The sequence below is a fragment of the Festucalex cinctus genome, chromosome 2 (genome assembly GCF_051991245.1).
Source record: "Festucalex cinctus isolate MCC-2025b chromosome 2, RoL_Fcin_1.0, whole genome shotgun sequence".
NCBI lineage: Eukaryota > Metazoa > Chordata > Actinopteri > Syngnathiformes > Syngnathidae > Festucalex > Festucalex cinctus.
In genome coordinates this window covers 36,806,836-36,819,836 of record NC_135412.1, presented here as the reverse complement: position 1 = coordinate 36,819,836, position 13,001 = coordinate 36,806,836, and the positions used below count along the sequence as shown (strand labels likewise).

At 40.3% G+C, this 13,001-nt stretch overlaps 1 protein-coding gene across 1 annotated transcript; it reads left to right on the top strand.

Moving 5' to 3' along the window:
• Positions 1 to 5,390: 5,390 nt before the first annotated feature.
• On the top strand, positions 5,391 to 12,877 carry gnat2 (guanine nucleotide binding protein (G protein), alpha transducing activity polypeptide 2). The gene is made up of 9 exons (XM_077514916.1): positions 5,391 to 5,732; positions 6,998 to 7,040; positions 7,351 to 7,492; positions 8,467 to 8,624; positions 8,713 to 8,841; positions 8,916 to 9,045; positions 9,125 to 9,278; positions 10,310 to 10,518; positions 12,093 to 12,877. Exons 1-8 carry the CDS (start codon positions 5,627 to 5,629, stop codon positions 10,498 to 10,500), a joined length of 1,053 nt encoding a protein of 350 aa, XP_077371042.1. The 5' UTR covers positions 5,391 to 5,626; the 3' UTR covers positions 10,501 to 10,518; positions 12,093 to 12,877.
• The last annotated feature ends 124 nt before the right edge of the window (positions 12,878 to 13,001 follow it).

The following is a 13,001-nucleotide window of genomic DNA, read 5'->3' as shown; positions in this document are numbered from 1 at the left end:
TCTTTACTTCAACTGTGAGCAGAAAGGAGACAGCGCCCTCTTGTGGAAATGATAAATATGCAGACTGCAGCAGAATTATATTTCTGCTCAATGGTGTCCATTACATTGAAAGCCATCATGATATGTAAAAACAAACTTGATTAGGGTATTACGTATAATTAAATTTTCTAAAATAAGTGCATCTCAAGCCACTGTTCAGTCATTTGATCACATTATATGACCCCATTATATGAACCCAGTCTGTTATGTCTGTTATCAGTACCCTGCAGCTTTGCCTTTGGATGATGACGTTTTAACAAGGGACATGATACTGTACAATATTGACCCAATGTATAGTATTATCACATGTAAATGAGACGAGTTGATTTTGCATGCCATTCTCCCCTGGAAGATGAGTTTAAAATAGAAGCAACTGCAACTTCTTGAATTTCGTGATCAATCCGGCAAGTCAATGTGATGCTGTTTGAAACATGAGCAGACAAACAAGAAGTTAATGAAGTGTTTCCTTGTATTAAATCACCCTGAGCCCACTTCCCTCTACAGTTAATCTGTCTGTGTGGCTAATCCCTCTCCGGCAGCAGCAAAAGCAACACAAGCGCCATCGAAACTGACCTTGGGCACACAGAGGTCCTCTGTCTACTGACAGTCACAACATTAGGGACATCTGCAAAGTCCAAGGGTATATAGTTGAAGAGCTGTTAACAAAAGTGACTTTTTGGTTGTAATATGCAGTTGTTAGCTAAATCAATTTAGCAAGAGGAAATGTTACAATTATAGGAATAGCTGTCTGTATAAGGCAGCACAAACTACAACCACATATTGTAACAAGCATTTCTTCAAGCATTCTTATCTTTGAAAAGATGGATATTTTTTATCTTATTAATTCCCCTCACTTGCATTAACAAAGTAGGCTATATCATCTATGTGATTGTGTACATGAAGCTAATATGGTTTTTTAGCCCTATAGGAAGCTTAATCATGTCTAATGTTATTTGCCAATAGATTTTATATACAACGGTCAGACAGAGAGAAGAGACAACAAACCAGACAACAAATCACACAACATCATCCATCCATTTTCTTGACCACTTATTCCTCACAAGGGTCGCTGGAGACTATCTGAGCTTGCTATGGGCAGTAGGCGGGGGACACCCTGAACGGGTTACCAGCCAATCGCAGGGCACACAGAGACGAACAACCATCCACACTCACAAGCACACCTAGGGACAATTCAGAGCACCCAATTAACCTGCCATGCATGTCTTTGGAATGTGGGAGGAGACCGGAGTACCCGGAGAAGAACAGAAATTGTGACGTCATTTCCTTTCAAGACTGAAGCGTCAAGCGACCAAAAGGCTTGCAAGTAAGCTGCCAGTGATCCAAAGGTGTATAGAACTTTTAAGTTATTTATTTATTTTCAATGGCCTTAAGTCCACAATGAAGCATGAAGATCACTGGGAGAACATGCAAACTCCACCCAGGAAGGCTGGAGCCTGGACTCGAACCCGAGTCCTCAGAACTGGGAGGCGGAAGTACTAACCACTCGCCCACACACAACATAAAAAAATAAAAATAAATAAAAATAAATAAATAAATAAAATATAAAATAAAAAAAAAATCTGCTGGTAAATGGAAATAAAAAGTCTACACACCCCTGTTCAAATGCCATGTTTTTGTGATGTCAAAAACAAAAGATGAAATCACGACAAATCAAAACCTTTTCTACGATTAATGTTAACTCTAACCTATGTAACTCAAGTATATTAATTATTATTTTTTTGAGAGGGCAATTAAAAAGCAACGCCTGAAATTTGTAGTTGCACAAGTGTGCACACCCTCCTATGACTGAGCTGTGGCTGTGTTCATAATTAACCAGTCACATTCAAACTAGTGTTAGTTAAATGTCTAAGTCTGCACACATTTGCCGCCATTTAAAGTGTCTCTGATTAGCCACAAAGGAAGCTCAGATGTTCTACGTATACATTTCCTGACATTTAATGGCTTTCTAGTGGAAGCCAGTAAGTTTTGCGCTGCCACTGCACAACAATAACACTTTACGGTACTTAATTAGACTGTGGACAGACAGAGAGACCAGAGACGAAAATCAATGACAAAAGACAACAATAGCTACAGTATGACAACGCCATCCAGAAGTATGTTTTTTTTAAATTATTATTATTTATTTTTTTAAATTTGATTAAAGACTGAGGGTGCAAAGATTGCAATGTGACAATATGGTGTCAGCAAGCATGTCGATGCGTCATCAGTGAGCGTACGTACACCTGTGTCGTTGGTAGGCTAAAAGATTAACGTGGAGGAAATCTACCTGAGCTCCTCAGTGGGTGGAACCAAGTGGAGTCCAACCTCAATGAAGCGCCACAATTGAAGAGGTGACACACCTAGTTTTTCCCTCAACACTGTACTGTCAACATTTTACACATTGGTCATCATGCTGTTGTGTCCTTTGAGAAGTTTGACCACCCAACACATCCTTACCAATCTTCGAGCAACGTTTATTACAGGGTGATTCAAAAAGAATGACCCTATTTCATGATCAAATATTCGATGAAGGAAAAATAGCAAAAAATAATACTTATAATAAAAGTATTCTACTAACAGTCAAGTTTTATTTCACATGTTACAAGTGCTCAATATGGCCTCCCCTTGCAGCACAAACAACATCAATACAATATGAGAATTCTTCATCGGAGTCAATTGAATTGATTGCTGTTGTTATTTGAATTTGTAAGTTTTCCAGGTCAGTTGGTAATGGCAGGACAAAGACTATCTTTTACAAACTCCCAGAGGGAAAAAAAAAAAAAAGTCACAAACTGTGAGGTCAGGAGATTTAGGAGGCCAAGCAGAAAGAGCTTTTTTTTTTTTTTGCTGTCACTGCCAGACGCACGAGTCTGTCAGTGTCACGTGACAATTATAGAAAACTGGGAAATCTGATCTTTCAAACACCTACTCCCTCATTCTGATTCATACATTTATTTACGAAATATTTGATCATGACATAGGGTCATTCTTTTTGAATTACCCTGTATTAATACAACGTATTGTAGATTGTAACTGGCAGACCAAAACGACAAGTGTTAATCCTTGGCCTCTGTGCCTGAGCTGAGGCTCTCTGAGTAATCTCGTCAAAAGATCAGCGTCGCAGAGACTGAGCACAAAGCGGGGCTACGCCATCCCCGGGCTAATGGGATTGGTCGCCGTCACTCGATGTGCCACCGTAGTTAGCCCGTTTTGAAGCCACCAACCGCCTGCCCCGTACAATTAGCACTGCATGCTTAACAGAGTGACTGACATGAGTGGACAATGTTTTGAGCCTCATCCCAAAAGCCATTTTCAGATCTCTCCAGAGATGGTCGATGGAATTCAAGTCTGGGCTCTGGCTTGGGTCCACTCCTTTGTTGTCTTGGCTGTGTGCTTAGGGTCATTGTTGGAAGTTAAACCTTCTCCCCAGTCTGAGGTTTTGAGCACTCTGAAGCAGGCTTTCGTCCAGGCAGTCATTGCTGACCAATCCTGACTAGTCTCACAATTGCTACTGCTGGAAATCATCCCCACAGCACGATGCTGCCAACACCGTGCTTCACTGTTTGTAGGGGTGGTACTGGTCAGATGATAAGCAGTACCTGGATCTCCTCTTTACATGACGCCAGGCGTTCAAGTCAAAAAGTTAAAATTTTTGTCTCACCAGACCACAGTATTTTCTTACTTCGTGGTCTGGGAAATCTGAGAATTCTTCAGGTGCTTTTCGGCAAACTCCAGGTTGCCTGCCGTGTGACTTTTACTAAGGAGTAGCCTGATGGGTAAAGTGTTGCACAAATGGTTGTCCTGCTTTTGCCACAGAGGACTGCTGGCGCTCTGACAGAGGGACCATCAGGTTCTTGGTCACCTCCCTGACTCCCTGATTTCAGAGTTTGGATGGGCGCCCATCTCAGTGGTATATAAAATTGATGCATGAATGTAATTTTCTTGGAAGTATCTATTTTTGTGAGGCAATGACATCAATTACCTCGTTGAAAGAGATAAGACAGAAATTGGTAAAAAGGTACTCCGCACCCTCAGCCTGGAATCTTCTGCAGAATGACTTAAAGCTCAAGGAACATGTGTCCTTAAATGTTTTAAATCTAAATTGAAAGACATGGAAACAGTTTCCATACAATGTGGATGTTTTTAGCTTGGCTGTTTGAACAATTTTATTGCTCATTTATGAGGTAATTTGTACTGTATGTCTGTAACTTTGTGTTCTTTTGCTGCTGCCCATCTTGGCCAGGTCTCTCTTGAAAAAGAGGTTTTTAATATCAACGGAAGCAACCTGATTAAATAAAGGTTAAATAAAAAAGCTTGAGTTTTTCCATCTTACATTCGAATATTATTTAAAAAAAACAACAACAACAATTATAGAAAAAAAAATAGAGACATCAGTTTTTTCTCTCAACTCTTCAAATGTAACCCTTTTCTAAAATCCAAAACTAGAATGACAATTTTAACGAAAGTCTGGAATCCAGAGTTTCAAATGCAACAATTTCATCACTTAGGGACACCAAAGCAATTACATGAACGCTACAAAGGCTTCTGACGTCATTTGTAGCCCAAAATATACTGCATCTTTATTTGTATTTCACTAACAACAGCATGCCAAGCGTAAGATGGCCCCCACGCACAGCTGGAACCGGCAGCCATCACCCACTCACGGAGGACCTGTTGCCATCAGCCAACATTCACCTTCGCCTCATCACAACTCTCACTCGACATAAAACAGACATTGTTTGTTTCAAAGAGGGATTATGTAATCTATAGCACACACATTTAGGTCACGCTAACGCTGACATCCAAGCAACGAACGCAGTGCTGCGGCAGCTGCTCTATTTAGCAGTCACCGCACCACCTGAGATTTAAACGTCTTAACTGTAAGGAGTTTAGGAGACTTTAATGCCTCCCGCCTTGCTCGTCCATGTGACTTGAGTCAAGAATCCAACAGGCAGCGAATGCAACTCTATGGAAGGAGGCGACACCTTCACTGATTTGTTACAGATCCTTTTTTTGTTCATAATTATTACATTACAAACAGATTGAGGCGCTCTTCAAATTTCATCAATTTACGAGTACAAATAAGAAATACATACTAATGTGCAGCCCATTCTTTGCTCTCTGCTATGCTTAGTCTGCACATAAATAAAAATAAAATAAAATGATAATAATAATAATAATAAATGGGACTGTTGGTTCCAATCCAGAATAAAATCTGCATCTCTCAAGTGAGAGTGTTTATACTGTCGTCCCTTTCCTTGACATCATTCACATTCATTATACTAATTAGATTGACCGGCCAATCAGGAAGAGGCCCTCTCCTTCCTAAAGGGTTTAAGAAGAGGGAATTAAAGAGTGGCTTTCTGCTCGACAAGAGCTTCTGAACTGAGGGTCCCATCTGATCATCGTCTCAAGAAGACGCCAGCCAAGCCTGAAAATCTCAAGCACCTCCCTTCCAATCAATCCCCTTCCGCTCGGAAATCACCTTTTGGCACGATTAGTGCCACACCAAGATTCTCTGCAACAGATCACGAGGGCCGGCAAAATTTCTTTCCTTGAGGATCTTGAGTGTGAGGAGGCAGAAAGAATGGGCGCTGGCGCTAGTGCCGAGGACAAAAAGTCAAAGGAGCTGGAAAAGCAACTCCAAGAGGATGCTGACAAGGATTCCAAAACGGTCAAACTTCTGCTGCTCGGTAAGTGAACACCTGAAGATTCACCGGAGCTTTCGTGCGGGTGGAGAAAGTTATTGCTTTTCACACCTCACTTTGAATGACATTTTCTGACAAAAGAAAACTTCAGGGAAGTCACCCAGCAAGCACGAAGTGGAAATAATAATTATAATAATAATTTTCAAAAATGTCTTTCTTCGACTGTTTAACCAACAGAGGCTAACAAAGATTCGTTAAGGATTGAAAAAACATTTATTGACGTCAGCGGTGATGATGATGTGGAAAATCTCAAATAGTGTCATATGTAGATTATGATTATGGCTTGAAATGACAATGAGACGGTTTCTGTGCTCACTACTTGAATGTAAGACGGTGTGTTGCACGCTGGTTTCCCATATGTTTATTGGAAAGATGGCACCTGGGCACACCTGCGAGTGGTTGAGAGAGATTAGACAGCAGTGGTGAGATGAGGCTGCAAAACCAACAGATGAATGAACAACACAGAAAAAACAAAAATATGCTCATCAAGATAGGTTTGCAGGAGTCTGATATCATGCACATATTTTTAGATAGTGCGAGAAGAGTGCACAAATTAGCTGCAAAGACGTTTGGGTTCTTATGTAAGGGCGTTGGCGCTTAAAAGATCACAGCCTTTGGTCTAAATGAATCACAGCAGAGCCAATCCAATTAACTAACGGGTTTAGAGCAGATCTACTTGCGGAGGCCTCTGTTGATCCCCCAGATGACATACAAAAATGAACATTTGTTCGACTTTCACCCACTTCACAGCAGACACAATCGTCCATCCAAGCAGTGCACCTTCAAATGACATCTTGTCACATACAACAAATTCAAATACACCGAGATATTGTTCATATAGGGATATTGTCAAGTTGCTCCGTGCATTTCGTCACCCTCTTAAAATAATTGCCCAAGTCATTGTTTTGCAATTATTTTGCCTAAATCATCTCGTGATGCAAATGGTTCAATTTTTTATGTGTCCTGAAAATTCTGGGGAAAAAAAAAAAAAAAAAAAGACTTAGGCGATTATTTTAAGAATTGCTAAAGAGGTTATGAATGAAAAGACTCAGTGTCTTTACTGTGTGAATTATTTTGTAATCTAATGTTGAGATGCGTGTCCATGTGTAACTAAGCAGGCAGCGAAGGAAGCCACATTTCTATGCGATTTTGGCAGTTGCTTGAAAACACATTCTTCTGCCGTTTATGGGCCGAACGGCGTCCATGCTGAAGAGAAACAGCATCTGCTAAACGTTACCCTCTCGTTGCAGGTGCTGGCGAGTCGGGCAAAAGCACCATTGTTAAGCAAATGAAGTAAGTAAACAAACACTAAATTGCATTTATGGTTTCATCCACAGTGTCAGCACTCAACAGTCATAGTGAGCCTTAAAGTTTTTGGAATCTGATTAGTTGGTTGGCTGAATGTCCCGCCTCTCTGCTCAATAGTTCAATCCGCCTCTTACTCACATTTGTCAGAACTTGTTTGGAATCAGGCAGGCATTGTTGTTTAGAAATGGTGTGAACTTGATTTTTCGCCTTTTCAGTTTATATTGGAGTCATCCCATTTGGGCCGAAATGTAGAGTTATTGGCTTTCAAACTGTTTCCGCTCCACTTTGCGTCCAGGATTTTGCATCAGGGTGGTTACACAAAAGAGGAACAGCTGGAGTTCCGAGCAATCATCTACGGCAACATCCTGCAGTCGGCTCTGGCTATCATCAGAGGCATGGAGATGCTGGGCATTGATTTTGGCTCTCCTTCTGGACAGGTCTCTGATGACACTAAGACTGCATGAGTTTTAAGTTACTGTTACAACCTCTGAGATGAAATACAAGACAATGCAGGCATTATTTGTTTGTATTTAGAAATAACTTTCCCATATACCAGATTACAAAATGAAACAAACAAACAAAAAATTCTACTCACCGTTGGTGACGGTTGACTTTTGGACATTCTAAGTCGAAGACAAAGTTATTCAACATATTAGACTTTAATTAAAATCCATCAAATGTGTACAGTACTCACCAGTCCAGAGAACACAGATCTTCACACTTCGGTAAATGCAGATCACTCTAATTTGCATATGGCATAGAACTATGGTACTCATCACACTTTTCCTATATTGTAGTTGTTAGGGATGTAACGATCCAAACATCAAGGTTGGCGATACAAAAAAAGGTTACAATATTGTAAAAAAAATGAGCTCATATTAAAAAACAAACAAAAAAAAACCACAATATTGTGCTTTTGTACAAAACAATTTTGTATAAACAACCTACAACCTCTAATAACACGTAATATTGAGGCACTTACTTACTAATGCACGCACACATTGAGTTCCTCCACATAATGACTTGCTTCACAAGCATATTACGTGCCCCTTCATCTGACCATTAGCGTGGATTTTAAACATAGAATGGCCAAAACATGCCTTGTGAAAATTAAACTGCACTAAAAAAAACTAACCACCAGACACCTGACTTTTTTTTTTTTTAACCGATGTGCTGCTTTTAATATCGTGACATGACGACAACGACATATTGTGGCAGTTTTAATATTGCGAAATCACAATATTGCCATTATAGTTATATCCCTAGTAATTGTGGTTGACAGCATCTGACATTTTGACTTTAGAGTCGTTATAATTCCACAATATTTTAGTCGAACTCTGAATTTTACCACTTCAATTCCTCATGTAAGTGTTTTGGTTCTGACATGATTTTCCTTCTCTAAAAACTGCAGGAGAACGCACAGAAGTTGCAGAACTTGTCCGATTCCATCGAGGAAGGCACAATGCCTTCTGAGCTGGCTGACGTCATCAAACAGCTGTGGAAGGACTCCGGTGTGCAGGCCGGCTTCGAAAGAGCCGCTGAGTACCAACTCAACGACTCGGCCGGCTAGTGAGTCTGCGTCTTCAGTCCTTGAAATCCAAGCGAGAAGCAAACTTTCCGTAGGCGCGACTGTGATCTGTTTGTTTTTATCCTTTAGTTACCTCAACGAAATGGACAGAATCTGCAAACCGGAATACCTCCCCACTGAACAGGATGTGCTGCGATCTCGAGTCAAGACAACTGGTATCATTGAAGAACAGTTCTCCTGCAAAGAGCTGCACTTCCGGTGAGGGACGGAATTGGGAAAAACGGCATCCCGCTCCTCAGAAGCAAGACGCTAACACGCTCTTTGGTGCACAGGATGTTCGATGTGGGAGGCCAGAGGTCCGAGAGAAAGAAGTGGATCCACTGTTTCGAGGGCGTGACTTGCATCATTTTTTGTGGTGCTCTCAGCGCATACGACATGGTGCTGGTAGAGGACGACGAAGTGGTGAGTTTAGTCGACCCACGAGCTAAAAGCTGGACCCTAAAAACCAGTCTGTGACGCTGTTCAACTTTGACTGTTTCAGAACCGAATGCACGAGTCCCTTCATCTATTCAACAGTATCTGCAACCACAGGTTCTTTGCACTGACCTCCATTGTTCTGTTCCTCAACAAGAAGGATCTTTTTGAGGACAAGATCAAGAAGGTCCACCTGAGCATCTGCTTCCCAGACTATAATGGTAAACCCATATAATCCTAAAACATGGGTCGAGAGCACTTTTGGCACTCGATCTGCTGTCATTTTTACACCAGAGATATAGTTCACAGCCAAAGATTGAGTTAACATACTAAACTGGAACTCTCTATGACTTTGGCTATGGCTGGGAGAAGGGGAAAGTTTATAATAAAGTGATGATACACAGATTAGAGGACAGAGGCACTGAAGAAAGGACAGGAAGCAGAGCTTGAGGTGGTGGAAATGAAGATGTTGAGGCGTTGAGTAACCAGGATTGGGTAAGATTATAGATGAGCTCATCAGAGGCAAAGCTAAGGTTAGATGTTTTGGGGAGAAAAGTTAAAGAGCGCCGACTGATGGTGTTCAGAGGTGAGATAGCAAGTATATTGGTCGAAGGGTGATGGGTATTGAGATGTTGGGAAAGAAGGCACGAAGGAAGACCTAAGAGAAAGCTGATGGATGTAGTGAGGGAAGACAACAGGGTAGTTGGTGGGTGCAGGAGATTTTCGTTGGCCGAAAGGAAAAGAAGAAGGAGACGAAGAAGAATTTATTTGTTCTGCCTGTCATTATTGAATTGGATCTATTTATTTGGAAAGGGACAATATACATTAATCAACAATTTACAATGGAAGTGTGCCCGTGTTAGCTAAGTTAAGCTAATTTTCATTGGTAGTCCGAAAAGATAAATCTCTGGCGTAGATAGAGGAACAAATTCAAATTATTTCCAGTAACTAGACAATCACTTTGGGACTAAGTGAAATTGGATAGTTTCCCATGGTACAACTGATAAATTATCAATGCTTGGGAGTCACTCAATTAGCTTAAATGCTACTACAAACATAAGTCTTGGCTTGTCCACCAATATCACTAAGCTAGCACACCTGGAGTTGACATTCTCACAATGTTCCATAGCCATTTCCGAAAATGTTTTGTTAACATCATGCTCTTACATATTGTTACTTTCAAGTATCTGCCAGCTGTGCCTGAGACAAAGCAAGAATCTTTAAAGAATGACTTCATGTCAATGTATTGTAGGCCCAAATACGTACGACGACGCCAGCAACTACATCAAGGCGCAGTTTTTGGAGTTGAACATGAAGAAGGGCGTGAAAGAAATCTACTCCCACTTGACCTGTGCCACAGACACAAAGAACGTTGAGATTGTGTTCAACGCTGTCACAGACATCATTATCAAGGAGAACCTTAAGGACTGCGGTCTCTTCTAAGAAGCCCCAAAGTCGTAGGTATGTGACGACCCAGACGTGACACGGCGCACACACTTCTCTCTGAGTCTTGTATCAAAAAGCAAGGGCTATTAACCACTGCATAGGATGAGGAAGATCATCGGGAATCAAGTTACGCTACTGGATTTTAACGCCATTGCCGATGTTTGGTTCATGAATCTGAAGGGGAAATGAAAGAAACTGTTAGTAATGGGACAACAATGTAAAATGTTGACTGGACATTCAGATTAAAAAGGACAAGAAGACATAGCATTAGTACGATAATGCAGTCTATGGGGTATATGCCACGGAAGAGGCGGGACTTCCGACTTCCGTGATTTTGCACATGAGTTTGGTTCCGGTCCGGGTTGCGAACGCACAACCGAGGGGCACAAAGTAGGAAGCACAAGTATTTTGACGCAGCCCACGCGTCGCAAACTGAAAGCTGATGTGCAAAAACAGTCCCGCCTCTTCCGTTGCATATACCCCATTGTCATGCATGCTAAAGCCTGTTGAGAAAACGGTAAAAATATCATTTTAACCACTTCGCCCTGAAAAAAAAAACACCTCAACACCTAAAAAGTCCAGCGTCTAATTCTGACAAAATATACGGTACTAATTTGGGGGCTCCTTTTCACCAAGAAAAGTTCAGTTATTTGCTCTTGTTGAATGAAAACATGTTATCCATTTCTTCTGCTGTAATGTGTTCCTGCATTCCTTCCATTCCATTGAATTCATATTTCATTTTATTCATACAATTTTTCCAACAAGATAAGCTAGTAGTTTTCTTCGCTGTGCCTTTAACGTAAGCCAAGGGTGGGCAAACCTTTGTAAAGTGCCGCCTTTCAAAAAAGACAGATGAGCCTGGCCGTAAGTTGATGAGGTCAAAACAATAACAATAACAACAAACAAGCTAAAATGCATGTAAAATATTTAATTGTTTATTTTAATAATGAAAATAATTCAACATAGTTCACCTATTCATTAATTTCCCCCCCCCCCCCCCCCCAATATCTTTTTAAAAATATTTGCTCAAGAAATATGTTTCTTTCATGGAAAATGCACATTGTAGTCTTATTGGTTTGTTTGTTTGTTTGTTTGTTTGTTTGTTTTTTTGAAGATTTTTCTGGGGTTAATTATCTATTTAATTAATCATATTATTTTCCAATACATTTCAAATTTTTCAAATTTTTGCTATTCACTGGCCAGCCTGGTCCCGATGCTAAGCTCTTTTTTTTTTTCTGCCCCATTCTGGGTTAATGAACTAAATTACAACAAACATTACAGGAATCTTCTTATTTGGAGGTTGGGGACTGTTGTTTGCGCTTCTTAATAATCTCCCTTTCCAATATAGGCAGTCTCCATTGTTTATGGGCTTGCAGTTTTGGGTTTTGATTGCGGCGCATCAAAAACGAAAGCGAAACTCATAGCTGTGGCTTCTGTTTCCGCATCAGATTCCAGTTGGCCCTCCTTCCTCCGTTATATCAGATTGAAATTTGGCATCATTACCAAGCAAGATCCAAGATAGTATATTCAAACAAATCCTTCGCTGTTGCAACTTTGAACTGGATTTCTGCTTTGTCTTGTCTTTGCAGAACTTCACTCTGTCCCTCACATACTGGCATCAACTGAGAAGTAAACCAATGGAGCAGCAAGAAGGATTCTCTCTATTTGTTGTGTTCATGCCAAGTGACTGTCCAATCTCACATTCTTCCTGCCACAAAGCGCATGTCCAACTTGGTCGAGACTCCCTACTTAACGGACATTCATGTTTATACCAGTTCTTCATTTGCAAAAAAAAAAACAGAAACAGCTGGTAATTGAGGAAGACTTCTTTGCTTCCTTTGCCCTTTCCTGTCAGCTTAATTCAGTTTATTTGAATGAAAAAGTTACCAAAACCAGAGTTCAAGAGTAATGTTTTCGTGTAGAATCATTGCATCCTTGTTTTTGTTTTTGAGAACCGTAGTCTCTGTGGTCTTGAATTTAACTGTAAAATGTTGCCGAGCAAATATCTGAAATGATTTCCAGTGCTTGCAGAAAGTCCAGATTACAAATCAAATTGTGTCTAATTTACAATAGTGTTGATGTTTTCCATATAACTGACATTATACGGAGAAAATTACATTTCTGACGGGCAAACATGTTAGACAAATATTGTACATAAGAGTAGTTAATTCATAATTGTTTTGAACGACAATAAAATATACATCCTATTTAATACTGTATATATATATATGTACACATACACTGTATATGAGAGAGAGAAAGAAAGAGGGAAACAATATAGACGGGTGATGCTTCATTATTAAAAGGGAATGGAAATTTACAGTTTATCCTTTCTTATGAAATGTAGAGGCCTGAATTAAAGCTGCATCACACATCTCCCTCTCCCTGTGTTTTTTGTTTTTACTCAGCCACAGCAATTTAAGTTGTTGACAGTCTTACAGTGATTTGTGATTCGTAAAGCAAAAGTCCTTCTTGTTGTCATCATGGGATTGGATAGG